The sequence below is a fragment of the Apteryx mantelli genome, chromosome 12, assembly GCF_036417845.1.
Source record: "Apteryx mantelli isolate bAptMan1 chromosome 12, bAptMan1.hap1, whole genome shotgun sequence".
Lineage (NCBI taxonomy): Eukaryota > Metazoa > Chordata > Aves > Apterygiformes > Apterygidae > Apteryx > Apteryx mantelli.
In genome coordinates, this window is record NC_089989.1 from 6,072,226 (window position 1) to 6,093,652 (window position 21,427).

Consider the following 21,427-nt stretch of genomic DNA (forward strand, 5'->3'; position numbering starts at 1 on the left):
AGTGAAGAGACTTGAGAAATGTGAGAAGTAGGTGGAATCTTACAGAATTGAAATGAAGTTTGGAGAGCAGGCAAAACTTTGAAGTAATAGGAGCTTGTTGTTGCTGGACTTATGGATTGCTGTTCAAGGTTGTGGGTTTTCTTTCTCTGGAAGTAAAGTCTGTTTACAAAACTGCCCCATCACTTGTTCTCATTTTGTAGTTCATGGGGCTCTCGGATGCAGTGGCCATGCAACAGGTGAATCTCTGAAATGATCTCAGTTAAAAGAAAACTCTTAAAAGGCTATGTGTCTTTGCAATAATATGGTTTTGTTAATTAGTTTAAGCTAGGATATAGTGGTGTAGTTAATGAATGTGTACCACAGAGAGTTGTAGCGGCACAGCTGGGGAGGGATTCGGACTAGTGTACAGAAGCTGGCATGAACTACGGAGGTCAGGAAGGGAGGGAGCTGATTGCGCCGGCTTTGCTGCCAGAGAAGGTGCATTGCTTTCTGGAATTAGGGGAGGGAGAGGTAGTGATTTCTGTAGAATTTAGTAGTCCAGCTGATACAATTAATCTTCGCTTTCAATTTGATGGATGTAGTTAATGTATTTGAGTAAGACTTGATGTGAAATCTGTTGAACGACACAGAAGGCTTATTTTGGATAATTATGAATATTTGTATCTAAGTTAGAGTTCACTTGACTGAGTGGGAATAGTATGTAGGACTGTCCCATGGGGTGTTATCGGTAGTCTTTTGACCAGCTGTTTGTCAGAGGGATGTTGACTTAGGCTTGCCAAAAAAAAATTTCTCCTACTGACTTGGCACCTGGAGTTTCATCAGCCTATCAGAACTTCACAGGTTGTTGGAGGACAGCAAAACTTGACTTTTGGAAGTCTTTAACTTCTAGTAAAAAGATGTTTTAAAGAGTATTCTTGCACCAAAAAAGGCAAGATGCCTGGCTGATTAATCCAACATCTTTCTTGCTAATAGAGCAGGATGGGGATTAATTTAAATGAAGCTTTAATGTCCTCCTGTAAAAAACATTTGATTACAAAATCAGAGAAACAATCTTTTTAAAAAAAAAAACCACAAAAAACGAGCATCTGACAGGGTAGTTAAGCGTAACAAAAATGCAAAATTGCAGATGTACTGAACAGGATATCTGCTCTTCCCTTCTTCTCTGCTTTGCTTTTCTTCTGCATCATTCTTTCAGAACTTTTTCTGTTGTATGTCTTAATCAGCATGTCATGCCTTGCAAGTCATGACATCCTGAAGGCTGATAAAACTTCATAATATGGAAAGTAGTCATAGTATAAACATTTTCTTAAGCTTATCAGTGGGTGTTTTCCTCCCTGTCCTGTCCCACAGAAGCAACGTATGACAACACAAATGGCAGACTGCAATATCAAGATCTCTTCTTATTTTTTCTATCTCATCCTGATAAACCATACTGTTTCCATTCCTTCTCCCTCTCTCCCTCCCCCTCGCCCCACAGCAGCGTCAGACATTTTGCTGTTAATTGGCTTGTCCAAATACAAGGATTAATAGGAAACAACTGAGTGAAAATGACTCTTAGAAGTTATTTTGAATCAAAATTTTAAAAGTTGAAATAAATTTATTAGAATCAGAAGTGTTTGTGTCATCTCTTCTGTCAACCAGATGTCAAGAGTTTGAATATAATGTGTACGACCCTACCACTATAGGGGTTTAAAACAAGTAAAATAGTGAAGGTGTGCAAGATGTATGCTAAATATGACTAATAAAAAGTTGCTGGGATTGATTAGTTGGGGGACTAGTGTATTTACATTTGCATGTAAACTTATACGTGTAATGCTGCATTTATTGTAGTCATGGTGAGACCAGCTGTTCATTTTTGTTCTTTAAACTGCAACTTTGTTTTTTCACCTAAAAGTAAGACTGAGACTATCAAAAATGTAAAGGATAATGGAAATGGAAGGGGGTGTGGGAGGAAATACCCCAAACTCAGTAGCTAACCAGCGTAGCTTCAGTGATTAGGAATCATCCAATTGCTATTAATTTTAAAAACTAATGACAAGTTCACTGTTCCACTTTAAAAACTGAGTGTTAGAAGGGAAGGTTTTTTGTGAAGTGTCTTTTAATTAAAAATAGTGACAAATACTTGGAGTGGGAGAAAGAGGGAAACCCTTCAAACTCTACTGTATTCTTTGGGTCATGCACAGCTACGCTGCAGTTCTAAGTGTCATATAGCAAAACTTGAATTTATTTGGTATTAAATTAGTCTAGGTGCTATAGTATGAATCATGAGATGTAGATACTTCAGGGTTCTTTAAAAGTTTAATCAGGTAAGAGGGCAGCGTAACCATGGTACAACAGTCTGAAGACACCTGTACTCTTATTGCTGGATTCTATAGTATTCTGAAAATACAGGAGCCCAGTGGGTTCATTCAAAGCCAGTTTGGGTATGTTCTAAACTTTATTGCCATCTGTTTTGTAAACTCTTGTAGCTTGCCCCCCCCACCACCACTTTTTTTTTGTCTCTGTTGTTTGTACTAGAGCTTTGCTAATGCACAAGAACAGTAGAAATGCCAAAGTGGATATAATCATTTTGCCCCTGTTTATGGTACACTTACCCACACCCTTGTGACTGTAGCATCTCAGCACCCTGCAAAATTTCTGTGATTGCAAATAATCCTGGAAGGTGAAAAAGCTGTAATGGGTTTTGTTGTTTGTTTGCTTTGAATGTGTGGGAATTTTTGCTGAAGATGGTGGAATGCTTGTGGATTAAGAGTATATTTGAAAATAAATTAGAGTTGTTAATGCATCAAGCAGATTTTGGAGAATATGTCTTGAGTATAGTTACTTCAGTGAAACTAGAAAGAACAATTTTGTACATGTAAAGATTTATTGACTGAATACTGACAGAATACAGGTGGTTGAATTTTGCTGAGCTAGCTAAGGCCACACGTTAGTATGGTTTTAGCCTTTGCTGCAGTTTACTTGGTCAAAAAGGGTGCAAGTGATGTTTTCTAGCCAAAGTACTGCTAATAAGTCTTTTCTAACTGAATGTTTTTTCATAAAGCCTTTCTTCTTTTTGCTGTTAGTCTACAGAATGTCCAAGTACTCCTGTTCCATTTTTCTTGAAAACATGGGCATTGGTTTTGGGGATTACAAAAACATTTGCAGAAACTGTTTTTATCCTGAGAGATGTATATAGTATATGTATACTACTTATTTGCCAAAAATTCCCTGGGGAATGAAACCACCTTTCATTTGATACAGTACATCTTGTAGGTTTCTGAGTAGCTAAAGATGAATACTAAGAAAAATGAAATGAAGAAGTTCTAGTTGTGCGTTGTTGCAGAATGGAAAAGCTTGACTTGTGAGGCTGCAGTTAAAACTTTACAAAAAGTGGATTGACACTATTCTGCTGACATCTCTTTCTACAGACTTCATGCTTCCTCTCCCCCCAAATGGGTAGAAAGAAGAAAGCTTACAAATCTTGATACTTCCTCCCCACCTTCCCTACAAGAAGGAGGCTGAAGCTGCCTGAATTTTTCATGCTGGGATGAAAGATGTATTTAAAGGGAGGAAGATTAATAGTATTTAATAAATAAATAGTATTTAATTAATAGTGTACTTAAAACTAAAACTTCAACAAGGAAAGTGGCATTCCAACAAATGGTAACAGGCCCTATCAGGCTTAGTTCCATATATTTCAAATAAGGTATTTACACTAACTTCCAGAAATATTTATTTTGTTCAAGTTTTGTTTTTAGCTGTGGAAATGTGGATGGTCACTGATGGTAACCTTTTGCTTTTGTTTTTGTTTTTTTTGGGGGGGGGGGTGCTTCCCTATCACTTATAGGAAACTCCTGCTTTTATAGTACCTCACAGCTTCAAAAACATAACCATAAAAGGTTTCGAGGAGATTTGCATTCTCTTTCCTGCTGTTTGACTTGACCTTATTGTGCTAGATTGAGTTAACAAGATTGCAAGCCATCCATTTATATTTTGGCGGCTTATCTTTCAAAAGAAAACTAAATTACTCTTCATAGGCTGTGTAATCACAGACCTTCACTTCTCACATTCTCTCCCTCACTCTGCTGTGAGGTTGTGCCAGGTATATTTTTCAATGCTATAGTTGCAGATATTCTTGAGCAGACTGTCACTGCAGCTACTGTGTCCCTGAAGGAATGTGTGCCTCTTCCACTGTCTGATATAATGGAAACAGTAGGCATTGCTTAAAAAAGATTTAACCCCGATTCTATACAGAGCATCCTCAGTATAGATCTGCATTTAGTAGCAGCTTCTTCCTTTGACTACTTGTCCGAGCTCAGCAAAGGTATTTGATTTACGGAAGTTAAAGAAAAAAATTATTTTTAAAAAGAATTCCAGAGTTTCCTGGAATGAGAAAAGTTTGATGGAAGTGGTCAAACTGGTAACTTGGGAAGAAATTAGTTTGGGTGACATTGAGTTGAGATGATAACTGTTTATGAAGGGAGAGCTTTCCAGAAGTAGGACAAAATCTTGATTTTTTTTTTTTGTTTTGTTTGCTTGTTTGTTTGTTTCAAGGTTTTTTCCAAAATTCACGTTGGGTGAAAGTTTGTATTCTGACACATAAATTGTGGTTTTGTATTTTGAGATTAGTTGATAGGCTTGTTCTGTCCTGTTTCTTACAATCAGACCTCAACTGGCTTCTGAGGTACAGGCAGAGGTGAGAGAGTATCTCAGAGTTTTGGGGGGAATACTGCTTTGTATTTACCCCCTGCACCACCATTTGAATATAACCTGCACGAGACAAAGTTTCATAGTTACAATTCTTTAGAAAATGAAAGTAAACTTTAAAAAGATAAGAAACACTTCATAAGGGACAATAAGAAAAATACTGTGAAATATTTTGCAGGAATCTTGGTGAAACAGTTCTGCAAAATGGATGTATTCCTTGAAAATGCTTTGCTCTGAGACCAGTTAGTAATATTTTTAATGGGAAGATGTTTTGTTTAAAAACTTCCAAACCACCTAGTTAAGAGCAGAAAGAGGGTCTGAAGATTTGAGCCTTCACTTCACCTACAAGGCAGCGCGTGCACGAATGTCCGGAATTTGCCCTTTAACTGAAGTACTTATTTATCCTGATATAGCTATGCTGACACTTTTCTAAATCTCGGCAAAGTATTCTGATTCTTTTATCTTGCCCTTTCTCATCCCTACTTTTGGAGCTGAGTTTAGACAAGTCCTAAGCCAGGACTGTGTGACGGTGTGGGGTGCTAGAACAAAATGTTCTCCGAGGGTATCACCATAGAAACATTTGTACGGTATTGAGCTGCTTCATCCAAGCCAGCACATGCTGTAGCTGTTAGAAATTTTCTCGCAGGGTGTAGATTGGCCTCCATATTCTGAGTTATGCTTGCAGGTGAATGCTGGCGTGCAGAGGGAAAGCTGCGTTGCATGATAAGAAGCTGGTTAAATAAGTGGCTTGTATGTGTGATTGTACAATTAAAAGTTTTGAAAGTAATTTTCCTGGGCAAAATTGGATTTTAAAAGCCACTTCTAATTTTTCTTCAAATAAACACAGCTAAACTCTAGTGAAATAAGTTGGCTTGGCTGCAGGAAAATTAAGGAACTCCTAGGACTTGCACTTTTTTTTCCTTAAGAATGACAACATAGAGTAACGTATCTATTTACTCAAGAGTCTATAAACTACAGAGTTATTCTAGCATCCTAACTGAACCGAATAAACTGAGTGCCTGAGTGACTGCCACTGTCCGATTGCTATGGTGGCACCTTTTGGCTCTCCATCAGCCATTAGTTCCACAGCATGAGAGGTCTCAAGGGACATGCCGGCTCCAAAGCTCTGCCCTGCTTACAATGCTTTGTTTTTTCTTAACATATTTAATTAATACAGGCTTAAAAAAAGAGGAGATTACAGGCTGTTTTGTGTTTATTTCAAGAGGATAAGCCTTAGCGCATTGCATAGCCGTGTATATCTTGTGAACTGCATGTGGATTAGGAGTGGAAATGTATGCTGCCTTTACTCTTGTAAACAAAACGTACAAGGTGCGCATCCTCTTTTTGCCTACGTTAACCATCTTTTAAGTTGAAGCTTTCTGATACGCAAGGCAGTAGGAGTGGTGAGTGAACAGTAGGCCCCAAGGGCCAGAGGAAAGGAGGTGTTGTGGACCTGCAGTAAGCAGAATGGCTGCAGGGCAGCTAGAGAAGAAAACAGCCTGCTTTTCTTTGCAGAGGTTTGCGGGGGGAGTGAGGGGCAGCTTGCTCTCCGTCTCCTTACAGACTGACTCCAGAGACATCTGGTGCGAGCCAGCTTTCTTCTTCCCCAGTATCTTTGTTTTGTTTTATAATGGTAGATCTGATTCTAATTTAGAATTGGTTTATAATCGTTTTTTTGTTGAATAACATGGCCTAAATTGGCTAAATAAGGGGGAAAACTGCATATTAGGAAGTAAAGAATAAAAAATTTTACTCAGTCTATGGCATAATACATATGCTCTTTGTATAATATGTGTTTGGGTGTCCGCATATTTTATTGTAAAACTGTCTAAACATGACAGTTTTGCAGAGGTAGTGTTTACTGTAGGCAAACTTTGTGAGAAATGGACCAGTGCTGTCTGGATTAGAGCTAAATTGTACAGACCATTTGACAGTTTGTCTTGTATAAACCTTGTAGCAAATGAAAACTTGTGTAACTTTGGTCAACTGTGTGTTAGGTTTTTATTCGGGCAGAGCAAAATGTGTTTATATGTTGGGAGTACCGTCTTCTTTACTGCTTTTTGCAAGATGTTCATTCCAGATAACATTTTGAAATCCTGTTTCTCCTTTCCTGTTACAGAGTGGTAGAACAAGAAGCTCAGAGATCTCAGCAAGTTTGCCATGACAGAAAAAGTCCCAGCAGAACCAATGGCTGCAGTGAAAACAGGCCCATTGACATCCTGGAAATGCTTAGTAAAGCCAAGGATGAATACGAACGAGTAAGGATTTTTTTTTTTTTTTTTTAACATTTTGAACAAATAGAAATGCTACTGCTACTTCTGAATAAGGGGCCTCATGTGGGGTCTGCTAAAATGGCATGCCCTTTGATTTCTGAGAGAGAAATTATAAAGGATAATCATTCTTGTATATTAAGATGTCTTGTGCAATAGACTCTTAACTGGAGATTGCAAAGTAGCACTTCTAATCCAGGATTTAATAGGCACATATGTTCATATATTTAAATTGCTACCTCTTGGGGAGAAAAATACAGTTTCCAAGACAGATACTTGGAGATGCAAACGCAACAGAATAAAATATTTTCCTGAAACAGCTGCATTAGCTGCTTAATTTCAGTGCTCATCAACTGTTCTGTTTTGTGAGATCGTTGTCAGAGGAAGCATGGGCATATGTATGTAATGCTGTAGACCGCTGAATATGCCTGGCTTTGTAATCTTGAAGTTCCATTTGGTAAATATTCCATACAGTAGCTGACTTTTTTTTCTCTGTACCAAAAATCACTGGGAGAGATCTTTTTGATTATGGCATGGATCATAATAGAATATTAATTGCAGTTGCATGAAATATTTTGGGGTATTAAGTAATGCAGCAGAAGTCCAGAAACTTTTAACTACCCTATGTCCTTGATACAAGTGCAGTTACTTTGGGGGGGGGCAGGGAATATGGGGAAAAAATCATATTTTAAAATGGCATGGAATTTGCATGATGCATGCCTTCATAAACTGTATTTCTTGGTTCATTAGGTAACTCTTTGTCAACCTCTTTCATTGTTTTTCGTTGTTAAGAAAGCCTGTCTGGAGACTGGTTCTTAACACATCCTCTGTGCTTGGTTTAAACTGCGGGCATTCTCTGCCACTGTTTCAGTTGCCTTGTTTTCCAAGTGATGCCTTGTTCCTTCCCTCAAGTAAACTGTACTAGGAAGAAGTCTCTTTGATTTCAGGAAAGACATGTTGAAGGGGTTCTGTGATCCAACTTGAAAATGTAGCTTAATAGACCGATTTTACAAAGTTAAGATTTCTACTGCTGTGAGGAAAATTCTTGTTTCTGGGAATTGCAAATAAAAATTACACCAGTGTTTTCTGTCTTTTCTAAGACTCAAAGTCTTGTAGAGTTAGAGGTAGGTTTAGTCATTCACTACATTTGTAAACTCTACTTAGCTTACAGCAATGAAAAATATGCTTCATATAGTAATTTCCTTCTGTTCCTTAGTGTACTACTCCTGTCTCTGTCTACTATGTGTCTGTCCTTTTTAATTGATTTCAGAATGGTGATTCTGCTATCTTTTGCCAGCACTAAGTTCACAAGTCTACATAACTTGTTATTAGTTTCTGAAAACTGTTAATTCTTTTTGTGAATGTTTTAAATACAGATACAAAAATAACTTGCTTCTAATTCTTTGAGTATTGCTGCTGCTGGAGGAGGGCGTATCTTTGTATGAAGGCCAGCATTGTGAAAGTAGCAGCTCTTGTGAGAGCATGGAAGGAAGCGTCGAAACCTGAATGACTCATCTTTCAATGTTGTATCAATTGAGACATGTTTTAAGAAATAAAAGGCTTGCAAAAAACACAGGAACTCACTGTTTTGATAGTGCCCTGTTAGGGGTGTGAGGTCTCTCTCCCTTTTTGTTCTTGCAATATCAGCTGATAGGTGTTTGCAACAGGTGATTCTTAAAAATGATTTAAAGGATATTCCAGTATTCCAGCTCTTCTTTTCTCCTAATATTTAGATCTTTTTCGTGAGACAGTACCGAAGAGCTTTTGCTAGGAACAAAATTCCTAAGCATCATGAATGAAGCTCCATAGACAAGTGAAATACTGATGAACAAGCAGTGTGGTATGTGGATTTCATGGTGGACAATCAAAGTCTGTGGTGGCTGTCACGCAGTCAGAAAATACCCAGGGCATGAACTGCAGGAGAGCTACTGTCTAACTGGCTGTTTCCTTCTTGATACTGATTTGCTTCTTGATGCTTCTAGAACAACTATTTCAGTTCTTTCCTCCTTTGTATTTGAGCTATAAACTGAATCTGCCAAACATAATCCCGTAGCCTCCTGTGATTGCAGTGCTGTAGAAGTAGCCAGAGAAATGGGATTGAGCAATGCTGCTTACACTTGGCCCTCCTTGAGAACGTTCTGTTGAGCACCTCAGCTTTGGCAGCAAATCTCAGCCGTGGTAATATGGGAACCTCTTGCAGCCAAGCATTTTCTTCATCAATGTTAATGGAGTTTCCTATCTTAATTTTTTAAAATTATTTTGTGGCTCTCGGTTAATTATGCATAAATTTGTATTTAGGAGCAGAAAGTACTTATCTGCCTGGTACACTCCAGATGGATCATAGAGTAATCCTTGTGTGCAGCCCACGTGAGATTGGCAGAGTGTCAGTGTGAGAAGGGGGCAGAGAGAGCAAAAGAGATTGATGGAGGTCTGAGTGATTTAATCTAGGAGTCTAAATCAGCTTAATCCCTCAAGTACTTGCTACATCAAGTCCGTATGTGAAAATGAATCAATTCAGAGTGTGTTGTGGGTTTTTTTTGTTTGGTTGTTTTTTTTAAAATGAAATGAATGGATTCTTTTTATAGTGTATTTTTCTTGTGTCTGTCTCAGTATGAGAATGGAATATGGAAACATATTGCAGCTTTTGTAGAAAGAAAAAAATATGCTTTGTCTGGTTTTTGTAATCACAAGGTAGTCTAGCATCTCAGGCCTAATGTGGTTTTTACCTTCCAGTTGGCTTGTTAAAAAGGGGAAAGGGAAGAAGTTGCTCCTCTCTTCTGTCCCATAAATGACGATATGTAGTCTTGATTTTGTATTTATTGTTTTCAATTGGAAAATGGTATTGTTTTCAATTAGAAAATTAGAAATTGAAAACAACACAATAACAAAGTTCAGGTTGTGTCTAATTTACTGTTTAAAAAAAAATGCAAACCATATTTTGCTGCTGTCATTGAAATGACCAGAGCAGTTGTCATGTGTTGTGCTGCTGTTCAGGTATGTCATGTGCATAAGGCATAGTTTATCTATTGAATGTTAGGCTGAATTTGTTCAGTGCTTCAAACTCTAATACACTTTTTGTTTTAAACAAACAAATGTAAACATTAATAAAAGGTGGAGGTCAACTCGAACTGCAGACATCACACTGTCCGTCACTGCAACTCTCTTGCCTGTTTTCTGCCTTTTGTCAAAACAAGTTGACACCTTGTGAAATTACATGCACATGGTTAAATAACCCTGGTAGAAATAACTTTGTGGCAAGCTCCCTTTGCAATTACTTAGAATAGTTTCTAACAGGATTTTTCGAAGTTGTTTCTAGCTTGGATTCTTGATTCAATGAAGTCTTGCAAATTTCTTTGTTAGCAGCTAATGAAGACAAAGATGTGAGAAATCTGCCTCTCTTTTCCTTCTTAGTGAAAAATATATGAAGCAAGTTGTCTTAGTTTCTTGGTAGTAAAGAGTAAAAGCATAATGAACACATTCCAGATGGTGGATGTCTTGGTATGATTTTATTTCCTAAAGTTTGTGAATTCCCCACTGTCTTTGAAAAAATCAGTATATCTTCTGTATTTCAGTTGAAGTACCACATAACAGAATTGTAGTAGTGACTAAACATAGGCTAAAAAACTTAAGTATTTATAATAATTTCTTTTTGGGTTTTTTTGTTGTTTTTTTTAGAATCAGATCAGTGACTTGAGTATTGTATCAAGTTCTGGAGTTCAACAAAATGCAAATCCCACAAAGTCAGAAAGCACAGAGACTTCAGAACAAGCAACTTCATTACAAATGCAAGATCAGGTATGTTTCATCCAAACCTAAATAAGGTGCTTGTCTTCATCAGTACTTTGTTTTGGTACTAGAACATCTTCCCCCCCCCCCCCCAAAGAATGCCTGTAGTGTTGTCTACTAAAACTATCATGCTTCAGCTTGAAAAGAAATAAATATATTTGGAAGTTTAAAATGTATCTCTGTATCCACTCCCATCTCTTACATCTGTGCTTGTCTAAGATCACTTGGTATGTTCTTTGTTTTGGCTTTACATAAACTAGTGGGAAGTTGGGGGTTTTTTTGAGCCTAAATTTTGTCTTCGAAGTTGTCATTTAAAAATATGAGGCTATGTCCATGCTATAGTGAATATTCGAGATTGTTTAAATGGGCTAACTTAGATTCTTGGAAGTCGGTCTGTGGTGGTGTAGAGCCCTGTGCAGAATGACTTACGGTGAGGAAGCAAGAGAAAATAACCTTTGCTGCCTCTGCAGACTGAATATGGCATCAGTTAACTGTACATTGTGTTCCAGTCTCTCGCATACGAATTCAAGCCCTGCTTTCTCATGTCTGAGACGGTTACCTAAAGTGTGTCTGTGCTGCCTTCAAAGGTATAGCTACAGTCTTGCTAACTTAAATTAGCAGTGAGTTGCTAGACCAGATATAGAAAGCACTTCGGGCATGGCAGCACCAAATTCTCTTGGGCATAACTGACTGGGTGTTTTCCTAGCTTCTGGCATAGTTCTGTAGCTAGTTTGTGTTTGGGGTTTTTTGGTTTTGTTTTGTTTCTTTTTTTAGAACTTTGATAGTGTATTCCTTGCTTTGCAGTAAGGAATAATCTAAAATTTCTCAGTGATGATGTGATAATTCTAGTGTGGTGTAGATCTGTTCCAGATAGTGTTAGATACAATGTGCTCAATCAGGATGCATCCAGATATCTATAAATTCTCAAGCCTGGTGTTATTCCTGTAATTAAAGATTAAACCACAGTAAAAATGCTAGAGACAACATTCACGTGTATTACGACTTCTGCTTCACTTAGATGTTATCTTTGCAACAGCATGTCTAGTAGCATGGCTGGAGTGGTTGGAATGTAGGCAGTGATAGTTCAGTAATTGGCACTATTTTCCTAGTAAGCCCCTATGCATAAGGAATTTGTAGTTTTATACAAGACTTTTTGAAGATTCATTTAAAAAAAAAATCGAATTGTTGCTGTAATTAGATTCCCTGCAACACAAGTAATTTGTGCCTGCTTACAGTGCCACCCAGTGGAGACAAAATTCAGTACTGGTTCCCCTTAAAAAAAAAAAAAACCCACAGAAGTGAACTGGTAAAGCCTGCCTCGAAGCCCTTGCCATGGCTTAACTGTTGTCTTTTGCAAGCAGTAAAGCACAGTATCTGAGAAATGAAATGCCCCATGAAAATTTATACCACCTCGCACTCGGTAGTTCTAAACAAATACTTGCTTTGTAGGAGTAGTAAATATGATAATATTTGCAGAGATATTGAATAAAAAATTTAGTAACATAAGAGTGCTGATAGTGTACTTCTGTAAAGCTAGCTACCTGGGTTCAGCTATAGCACAGATGAGTTTGATCGTTCTTAATCACATTTTTTAATAGCATGTGGACAACTGGAAGAAGAGCAGGAAAACACTCCATTTCAGCTGTAAAATTTATATATACTTTTTAATTTAGTTGAAACGGATGACCAGTGAATTAAAACCAATAGTGCACATATGATAGATACTATGAGTTTCTGAACCCCTCTGCAAAATGTAGCACTCATGTTAGTTAATTAGCTTCATATTTCATGGCAAAAATATGAGAGATCTGGGAATAAAAACAAACAGCTGTGTCTCCTGTGACAATCTGAAGTTTAAGTTTTGTATCTTGGCAGTTCAAAAGGCAAACTGATTGTATCACGAAATGCTTTTGAACTAGTGATCAGCAAAGCTGGGTAGTTTCTAGAATGCTGAGGGTAAACTTTGTAATGCCAGCTCTGACTAACTCATCCCTCTCAATATATCTGAAATGATTTCTGGAGAAATCTTATCTGCAGCCCTCTGCTCCTATCAAGCACGGTGGTCATGCTGCCTTGTTGCCCTGCTGAGAAGGGTCTCCATACTACAGTGAGGTGGTAACATTTGAAATACACCTCAGCCAGAGATGGGACAGGCAAAAGACGTTTTGATGTTTAAGGATGGGAGTTAACTTAAACAGTGTTAGATGCTATATATCCATGTAAGGGACTAGTCTGACTTAGATCAGAATATGGTAGAGATTCTTGTTCACTCCTTGAAGGTTGTAGTGTATTATTAAAGAAAAGTTAGTGAGTTTATCATACTGAGGTGAAAAACTCAGTTTGAAATGAGATGGAACCATCATATTTCTCTTAACATAATCTTTAGAGATGAAGGATAGGTTTCCAGAACAGTAAGATCAATAGAGGAAGCCAAGAACAACTTTCTAGGAAGAATTCCTAACACAGTAACAAGATTTACATACTACAGAAAGTCTTACCTACAGAATGAACTTGTCTGATAATAATCTTGCTAATAATGAATATTAGCAATGGCAGCGCAAGTTAGTAACCTGGGCAGAAGTCAGTAAGTTATGTTTGTGGTTTTGGAGTTGGGTTTGGTTTGGTTTTGTGGTTGGTTTTTTTTTTTGGTTTGGGGGTTTTGTTTTGTTTTGGGTTTTTTTGCTATTCATGTACTACGTATGCTGCCATACCTTCACTGCCGTTTTCTGTGTTACTGGAATGAGAGCTAGCATGGCAATGGCACGGTACAATAGCTGTCATCGTAAACTAGCATCTTCGTTTGTGTGGACGTACCAGCAGACCACGCTGGAATTATGCTGCAGGCCACTTCGTCTGCTGAACAGTATGTTGCATTTTAGTCTAGCTGCTTTACATAATTGCTGGTCCCGTGCAACCTAAAAAGCAGGAAAAATCTGAGGGTGTTAGTAGCTGTTTCTTTTCTCTTCAGCAAAACACATTTTAAATGATTTCAGCTAAAATATCTGCTGTATAAGAGACTGGCTTGGAATAAGGTTTGGGTGTCTTAGGATAGAATTGGATGGGTGTGTTACAGGGATTAACTAGGACACTTCTCATTATACTGCTGAAGAAAGGCAATATTTTTTTTTCCTCCAAAATGGTATACAGGAGCCTGCGATTCATTAGCTGTGTTGATTTTAATGCATCTAATAATTGCTTAACAGTTCTCAAACATACAAATTACTGTTTTGAAAAATGTGCCTCATTGCCTCTCAACAGCTGAAATGCTAGGAGACCTGAGCAATCCTGCTTTTTTTTTTTCTTCAATCTTTTCTTGGATGCTGTTTTTTTTTATTTTTCTTTTAACTGAGAGCAAGTAATTTGTCTTTTTCTTTATTGTGTGTCACCTCAACTGCATTGCTGGGACTTCTGCTGTTTCTCCTACACTGCAAAGAATCTTGATTTCTGCAGACTCTTCTAAAATGATGAAAGGGGCATTTTTCTATTCTTTGTTTAATGAACTTCTATTTTGATAGAAAGGAGTAGACTTTTCCACAAGATAGCTAATTTTGGAGAACAAAACCAAAGCTGTACTAAAAATCTTACTTGATAACTCTTCTTTCTTGCTAACCTTGTATTGTTTTTTAACATAGTGATTGCTAAAGACAGTAGAGCAAAATAATTAAGTATATAAACTCCTTAAAATCAGATTTTTCCAACAATTTTGGTGCTGTAGGCTGATGTGTACTTTGGGAGAGACTCAAGGATGGGGAAACTGTGTGCGCATGCATGCGCGCACACCCCTCCTTGAGGCGTATATATATATTCGGGTTTATACTGATTATTTTACCTTAAGAAACATCTATTGCATTGTGAGTGAAAAAGGTGAAAAAACTGTCTAGGCATGTACTGTTAGATCAACTGTGTAAGCGTGTACTGTCAGGTTTCTCCCTCTCTCTCCCTCTCTCTCCCTCTCTCTCCCTCTCTCTCCCTCTCTCTCCCTCTCTCTCCCTCTCTCTCCCTCTCTCTCCCTCTCTCTCCCTCTCTCTCCCTCTCTCTCCCTCTCTCTCCCTCTCTCTCCCTCTCTCTCCCTCTCTCTCCCTCTCTCTCCCTCTCTCTCCCTCTCTCTCCCTCTCTCTCCCTCTCTCTCCCTCTCTCTCCCTCTCTCTCCCTCTCTCTCCCTCTCTCTCCCTCTCTCCCTCTCTCTCCCTCTCTCTCCCTCTCTCTCCCTCTCTCTCCCTCTCTCTCCCTCTCTCTCCCTCTCTCTCCCTCTCTCTCCCTCTCTCTCCCTCTCTCTCCCTCTCTCTCCCTCTCTCTCCCTCTCTCTCCCTCTCTCTCCCTCTCTCTCGCGGCTTGATCATTCCTAACCTTTCCAATTCCGTGACAGTTTTGTTTGTTTGCTACTGACAATTGGGGAGAGGAGGGAGAGGAGGGTCCTCTCTCCTTCCCCTGCTGCCCCCAAAATGCCTTCTGTAGCTAGGGGTGGTCAATGGCAGATGTCATCTTACGACAGTCTGTAGCCTTCCACCTTCTTTAGTCTCGGACACCACGCTGTCCGTAGAAGGCTGTGCGGACTTCACAGCGCTCTTGCCCTTTCCTCTCCATCATGGCTGCGTCCAGCCCTCAAGGTACTGACGTACTCTTGGTATTGCTGTGGGTTCCTTTTCGTCTTAGCCGATGCTTGCGGGGGTGAGGGGAGGAATTAAATACCTTCCTCCCTTTCTCCCCTCAAATGAGGTATCATACACAAATGGATGGGATGTAAACGTTTATTGCAGTGACACTTCATTGGACTACCATCTTTATTACAACTTCTACATATGGAGTTGGGGGCATTTAGAACACAAAAATAATGCGCATTGAGGGGAGAAATGTGCGATTTTGAAAAAAGAAGGGAGAGTCATGTGACAACTGACAAATAGCCTTCTTCAAGGTTAGTCTGAAGCTGTGATTCTGAAACACAGATGACTGAAAACTTAGTGATCTCAGATATCTCTATTTGAGATATGCCTTATATTTATGATGCTGTTGGTCTTTGCGCTTGAACTGAGTCACTGATATTAGTCAAGTAACTAACCAGGCACTGCAAATTACAATACTGAAGCTCTTGAGTAACTTGTTTTAAGTACTGGTCTTTTACTTCCTCCACAACTGTTTTGTATATACGAATATTTTTAGCATGCTTTTGGAGAAAATAGGGTTTTTTTGGCTCAATAGATGCCATTAATGTGAGTACAGAATTTGGTGACAAAATCAGCTTTACTTCAGCTGGACGTTCTCTTACATTTTCAGCAAAAAAATTTTGCTATGCTTGCCACGTGAAGTTCAGAAATTTTCCCCCATAGCTAAGGCTTTCTGAAATTACCCTTCCTGAAACTTCTGAAATTGCCTGCCCACAGCAGCGCTTCAGTGGCACTCCGTAGCTGAATGTCAGGGCATCGTCTGGAACGGGCTCTGTTATGATGCGTGGGCCACCTTGAGTTAATTAGCTGTGTCACAGTGCAACAATAGTTATTTCCTAAATCCTCATGAGGGTTTTTTGTGTAATTAGTCTATATAGAGAGGCTGTTTCTTGTAAATGAAATAAGCTTAAAAATTCCTGTAAATAGGAGACGCTTGATATCCAAACTGCATTTTAAACAGTTTAATAATACAAACTTTTTCATTTTTGTTGTTTTGTGTTTTGAAAGCTGTAATAGGCTGTGTGAGAGGCACAGAGGTATAGGATATTTCTGTACTGACTCTGTAAACTCCTTTTTCCCTTCTTTTTAGCCATTTCAGTCGAGGCAAAAGCATCTGACTTTGGAAGAATTGTTTGGAACTTCTGTACCAAAGGAACAAGCAGCAGTTCCATATCCCACCCCAGAGCGGATGGAGAAGTCGCAGCCTGACACCTCTGCCAGAGAGCAGCGCAGTTTGCTCTTGCCTTTTTCCTTTGACCAGTCAACAGTAATACAACAACCATTAGGGAAATCAGAAAGTCCCGGGGTTAAAACCAGTACCAATGCTCTGAATCAGCAGGAATGTTTAACACCTATGCTAATACCTCCAGCTTCAGTTTCCCAGCCTGATGTAAAAAATGTTTCAAGCTATTCAGTTCGTTTAAGCCCTGTTCTTAATTCAGCCTCGACAATGGAAGCTGCCTCTGCTCAGATGCTTCCTGGCCTAAAACAAAACAACAGCATAATGCAAGTTATGCAGCAAGCTGCCAAGCAGATATCCCCACTAGTGAATCAGCTGCCATCTGAAGTGAACCACGCTCCACAAAATCTAATGGCTGGCCAAAGCCAGTTTATACCACCCTTGACATCAACAAATACAGGAACTGTCTCAAATGCATCCCATACAAGTGTTGATCTTCTCCAGAAACTCAGGTTGACCCCACAGCATGACCAAATGCAACAGCAGTCTGTCACTAAGACTTCCTTAACACCAAACACCTCTGCCTCGGTTGGCCAACTTGCAACACCAGAAAGCTTCAAAGAATCGCACAGTAAACCACCAACCTTGAACAGCAAGATAATCTCTCCACTTCAGGTATTCTGTGGGTTTCTATATGGTCATATATCTTTAAGGTGTTCTTAGGCTACAAATACTTCCCTTTAAAAATGTACTTTTATGTATTAGCTTTTTAAAAATAATTAAGGACTGGTAATGTGTGATTTGTTGACTGAATTAATTTAAAAATATAATGGATTTGGATTTCAGTCATTAGCGTTTGTTATCAGTGACAGACCTGGAAGGGTTTTTCAAGGTGCTGCTGTTAGTGGATGTTAGTGGATGAGTACATCATAAGGAATTCACCAGTGCTAGCATCGTAAAAGTTCTGTTAAGAGCAATGATCTGAGAAGTGACTGAAGGTTGCAGATTGATCAGTGTTACAAGAGTTGGTATTGTTGAAGTCTAGTTGGTGTTCTTTGAAGGTGCTGAACTAACGCTTTCCCGTTTTCCATTACCTTGCTTTGGATTTTTTGTACTGCTTCAGTATTGACCCCTTTTGTTGGGGATATGTATGAGCTACATCAAGATATTGTTGGTGCTTTAGTAAAAGAGATCATAAACTGATTTATCTTGTCTAGTCAGCCACCTTGGTTTGTTTTATCCTGGCCTCACTTGCAAAGCACCTTTTCAACTTTGTTTCTTTGAGGAAAATCTATCTTCTATACCTTAATAAGAGCCAAAGCAATAAACTTGTTTTGAGAGACTAGTTGAAAATGTCAGTGCTACTCTGCAAGGTTGCTGTGTGTGGCTCTGTGTTGTAAATTATTTTCTATCGATTGGTGCTGCTCTGCTGTGTTGCTGGCTCCCTCAGTGGTAAATGTACCGACAGGTTTAGGCTGCTGGATATAGATTATAGATAGATTAAATATATAATCTATATCCAGCATTATATATATCTATATATATAGAGAGAGAGAGAGAGAGAGATTTTATATATATACACACACAGCATTATATATATCTGTATATATATAGAGAGAGATTATATATATATATATATATATATATATATCCAGCAGCCTAAACCCGTTGGTCATTGTTATCATTGGTTTGTCATTGTTATCATTTCATAAAACTAATTTGATTTCTGTCATTGAGACCAATCAATTCCTTGTGGATTTTTTCACTGCGGTTCAGGTAAACCAAGTATTGTCTGTGGTGAAAGTTATCACTTAAAACCTCTGACCTTGCTGCCAAGAGGTATGCTGAAGGGCTATATTAAGCCTTTCCAAGAATGCCAGAGGAATTTATAAAGTCGCTTCTATACATGCCTTTTGTTTTCTATTACTTTATAATCCTAAAATTACAATATGTCTTTGGTCAGGTTTTAAGATTATATCTGGATGCTGTTTGTAATGATATATACATAAAAGTCTAGCAAGACAAGAATATCTAATCTCAATAGAGGTGATTAGATAAACTTACAGAAAAAATAGTGAATTTACTTTCCCATCAGTTTACCAAAGTTATTACAGGGTACTGAAATCTTCATTTTGTAGCACTTGGGTTATTTCTGTTTTAGCTATAATAATCTCCTTCAGAAATGTTTTGCTGTGGTTTTATGACTTTGTAGTAGTATTGGAAGCATAAAACAGTTCAAATCCTTTTTCCTTTTCCACCTTCCTGTAGATTACATCAGTTTTACAAAATGGAACAAACTACATGTAAACATCTGATAAATTGCTTTTTTATGCTTTCTTAAAAACAGATACTACCACTGAAAATTAAGCTGTGCATGCTAACTTGTGAATTATGTTTTCTTTTTAACTTAGACTGTGCAACAAAACAAGGAATCAGAAGCGTTTCCACAGCCAAAGACTTTGTCTAAAGCAAGTCAAGTAAGTGAATAAACGTTTTGGCAAATTTTGCGGGTGGAGGGGGACAGTTGGGAGGTGGGAGGGAGGAATCACTTTTTTTAATACTTCAAAACTGAAGCAATCCATTGGCATCTCAAATAGCCATATTGCTACTTCTGATCACATTTAAAATGCTGTTATGGTGTAGAAACAAGCTGCACTGGGGGGAGGGAGGGAAATTCTGCAGATAGCTATGAATGAGTAAACTTTTGTGTGTGTTGTACAGTACCTCTTGCTCTTGATAGTAATGCAGAAATGAGAATACATTTTGGATCTGCAATCTTGCACTGAGTTAGCACCACTTGAACTGCATTTTTATCTGGTAAATAAGCAGTAATAATGCTATAATATTGTAGTAGGGTCTAATAGCCTTCAGCCCAGCTAGTACCTTAAACACCCTGGAGGCATAAAATGCAATGTTTGGCTTGCTGTGTCTTTCTGTGTTTCTGAGATACCTTATGTTTTATGAAAAAGATAACAAGTGAATAGTACAAAGGGTAGAGCAAGAAAAGAATAACAAGAGCATTTGCTACTGCAAAGCTTTCTAGTAGCTAATTCTAGTGGTCTGAATAAGATTTAACATTATTACAATTTCCTTTGAATAACAGCTCAAAATAGGCTGACTGTAAGTTTTTTTGATTGCTATTTAAAGCAATTGATAATAGTCAAGTCTTGAATTGTTTTAATTTTCTGTTATGTACTTTTTTCAGGATGCCATCTGTACTTTAGTTCTACTCTCCCTTTTACCCGCCCCCTCCTTTTTTACAAGGTGTTAAATGCTACCTCCTCCTTGCCCAACCCGCGCTGTACAAAAGCAATTTCAGTAGCGTGTTCAGATCTGATTGTGAAGGGAGTAAAAATGACCCTGCTTAAAGTAAAATGCTGTTTTGGCTACTGGCCTGCTATAAGTTAAACAGCCGGTTCATGAGCCAGTTTGTAAATAAATCCCACAGTGTGAGTCTTTACAGTTTTGACTAGAACAAATTCAGTTTGCCAGTTCTGCTGTTGTTGATGTTACTGTATATGTGCTAACTTCAGATGACTGGAGGGTTTTTTTTATCTTCTTCTTCTTCTTCTGAAGATTTTTAATTTTCCAAGGGTAACTTTTGCAGCTGATCTATCAAACATACTTGCATACCAGAGTACTTACTCTTGCTTTCTTTTGAGTGAGGTGGTTCTTGTTGGTTTGTTTTTCCTCTGCCCTCCCCCCATGGTGGGCACTGTGGAACGAGCAAGATGTAGCATTATTGTGTTGAATAATTACAGTTATCTGGAGATCTTAGAGTTGCTCAAAGCTGATGTCTTTTTCACTTCCATTTTATGCAAGTATAGAGTTCTATATGTTTGGGCTTTGTGCTTAAAAGGAAAGGTATTAACGGCAGGTGTGTCGTTTTCTGTAAAGACCTGTAGAGGAATAAGGCAGGAAGATGGTCTTCGGCGTATTCCTCCAAACAAAAAGGAAAAACTTATTAATACAAATGTTTCAGAGTACCCCAAAACTTTCATTACAGTTCATCAGTCATTTTAAATATCTTTGAAGTGCTGAGATACTTTCATTCAAATTTAAAATGTCGGGGGGGGGGGGAGAGAGACTGGAGAACTGTAAAATAAAAATCCAGGACTCCCTTTTCCATAAGCTCCTAAGGAAAAGAATAATTTTAAAAACAACCACAGGCTCATTTGATTACCCCTGGGTGAAAAGCTGATCTCTTGTTCTATGTGGTATGTATCACATTCTGGAAGGGAGCAATGACGTGGGGAGGAAGGAGTCTGCATACAAGAATATTGTATACTGTTACCTTCTTCAGCTCTTAAAATGTGAATTATTATTAACATTAACCCTTATAGGTAGATATTTCTTCATTATGTGCAATTATTTCTGTAATATCTAACTGACTTACTATAATACTGGCTACCTCCCCACCCCCCCTCCCCTTTAAAGGCTCATTTCTCCAGCCTTTTATAACTGCATTCATTCGCACGGGACACAGTGCTTACTAGTCTTTTGTTTTTTACAGGTTGCACCTCCACAGTTTGTTACAACCACGACTACAGTAACTCCTTCAATCCTCTTGTCTCCTAGCGTTTTCCAGCAGTCTGCTACAAAAACTACTGAAGTGGAGAATAAAGCCAATTCTTCTTCTCCTCCTTTAACACTTGGAACAACAGAAATTCAGACTATACCCCCTACTGTTCTCAGTAGGGCTCAGCTTCAGGAAGCACTGATACATCTAATAAAGGTCCTGTCTTTTCAGAGCTCAGTGTCTGAGGGATGGGGGGTTCCGAACAGAGCAGCCAGTACTGCGAAATGCTGTATCCTTATAACTCCTTTTGACTTGAAACATT

General features: G+C 38.4%; 2 protein-coding genes across 5 annotated transcripts in view; both read left to right on the plus strand.

Moving 5' to 3' along the window:
* The window catches only part of CHDH (choline dehydrogenase), a 463,978-nt gene that overhangs the window by 288,754 nt on the left and 153,797 nt on the right, over positions 1–21,427 (plus strand). The gene's annotated exons all lie outside the window — the stretch shown is intronic.
* Positions 1–21,427, plus strand: part of DCP1A (decapping mRNA 1A) — a 39,228-nt gene that overhangs the window by 13,053 nt on the left and 4,748 nt on the right. For 2 of the 3 annotated variants that reach the window (XM_013947538.2, XM_067303777.1), the window contains 5 exons: positions 6,809–6,947; positions 10,635–10,754; positions 16,497–17,261; positions 18,998–19,063; positions 21,100–21,321. In XM_013947538.2, coding sequence (XP_013802992.1) covers positions 6,809–6,947; positions 10,635–10,754; positions 16,497–17,261; positions 18,998–19,063; positions 21,100–21,321 — 1,312 coding nt within the window. The remainder of the gene's footprint in view (positions 1–6,808; positions 6,948–10,634; positions 10,755–16,496; positions 17,262–18,997; positions 19,064–21,099; positions 21,322–21,427) is intronic. The other variant, XM_067303776.1, reaches the window with a different exon arrangement.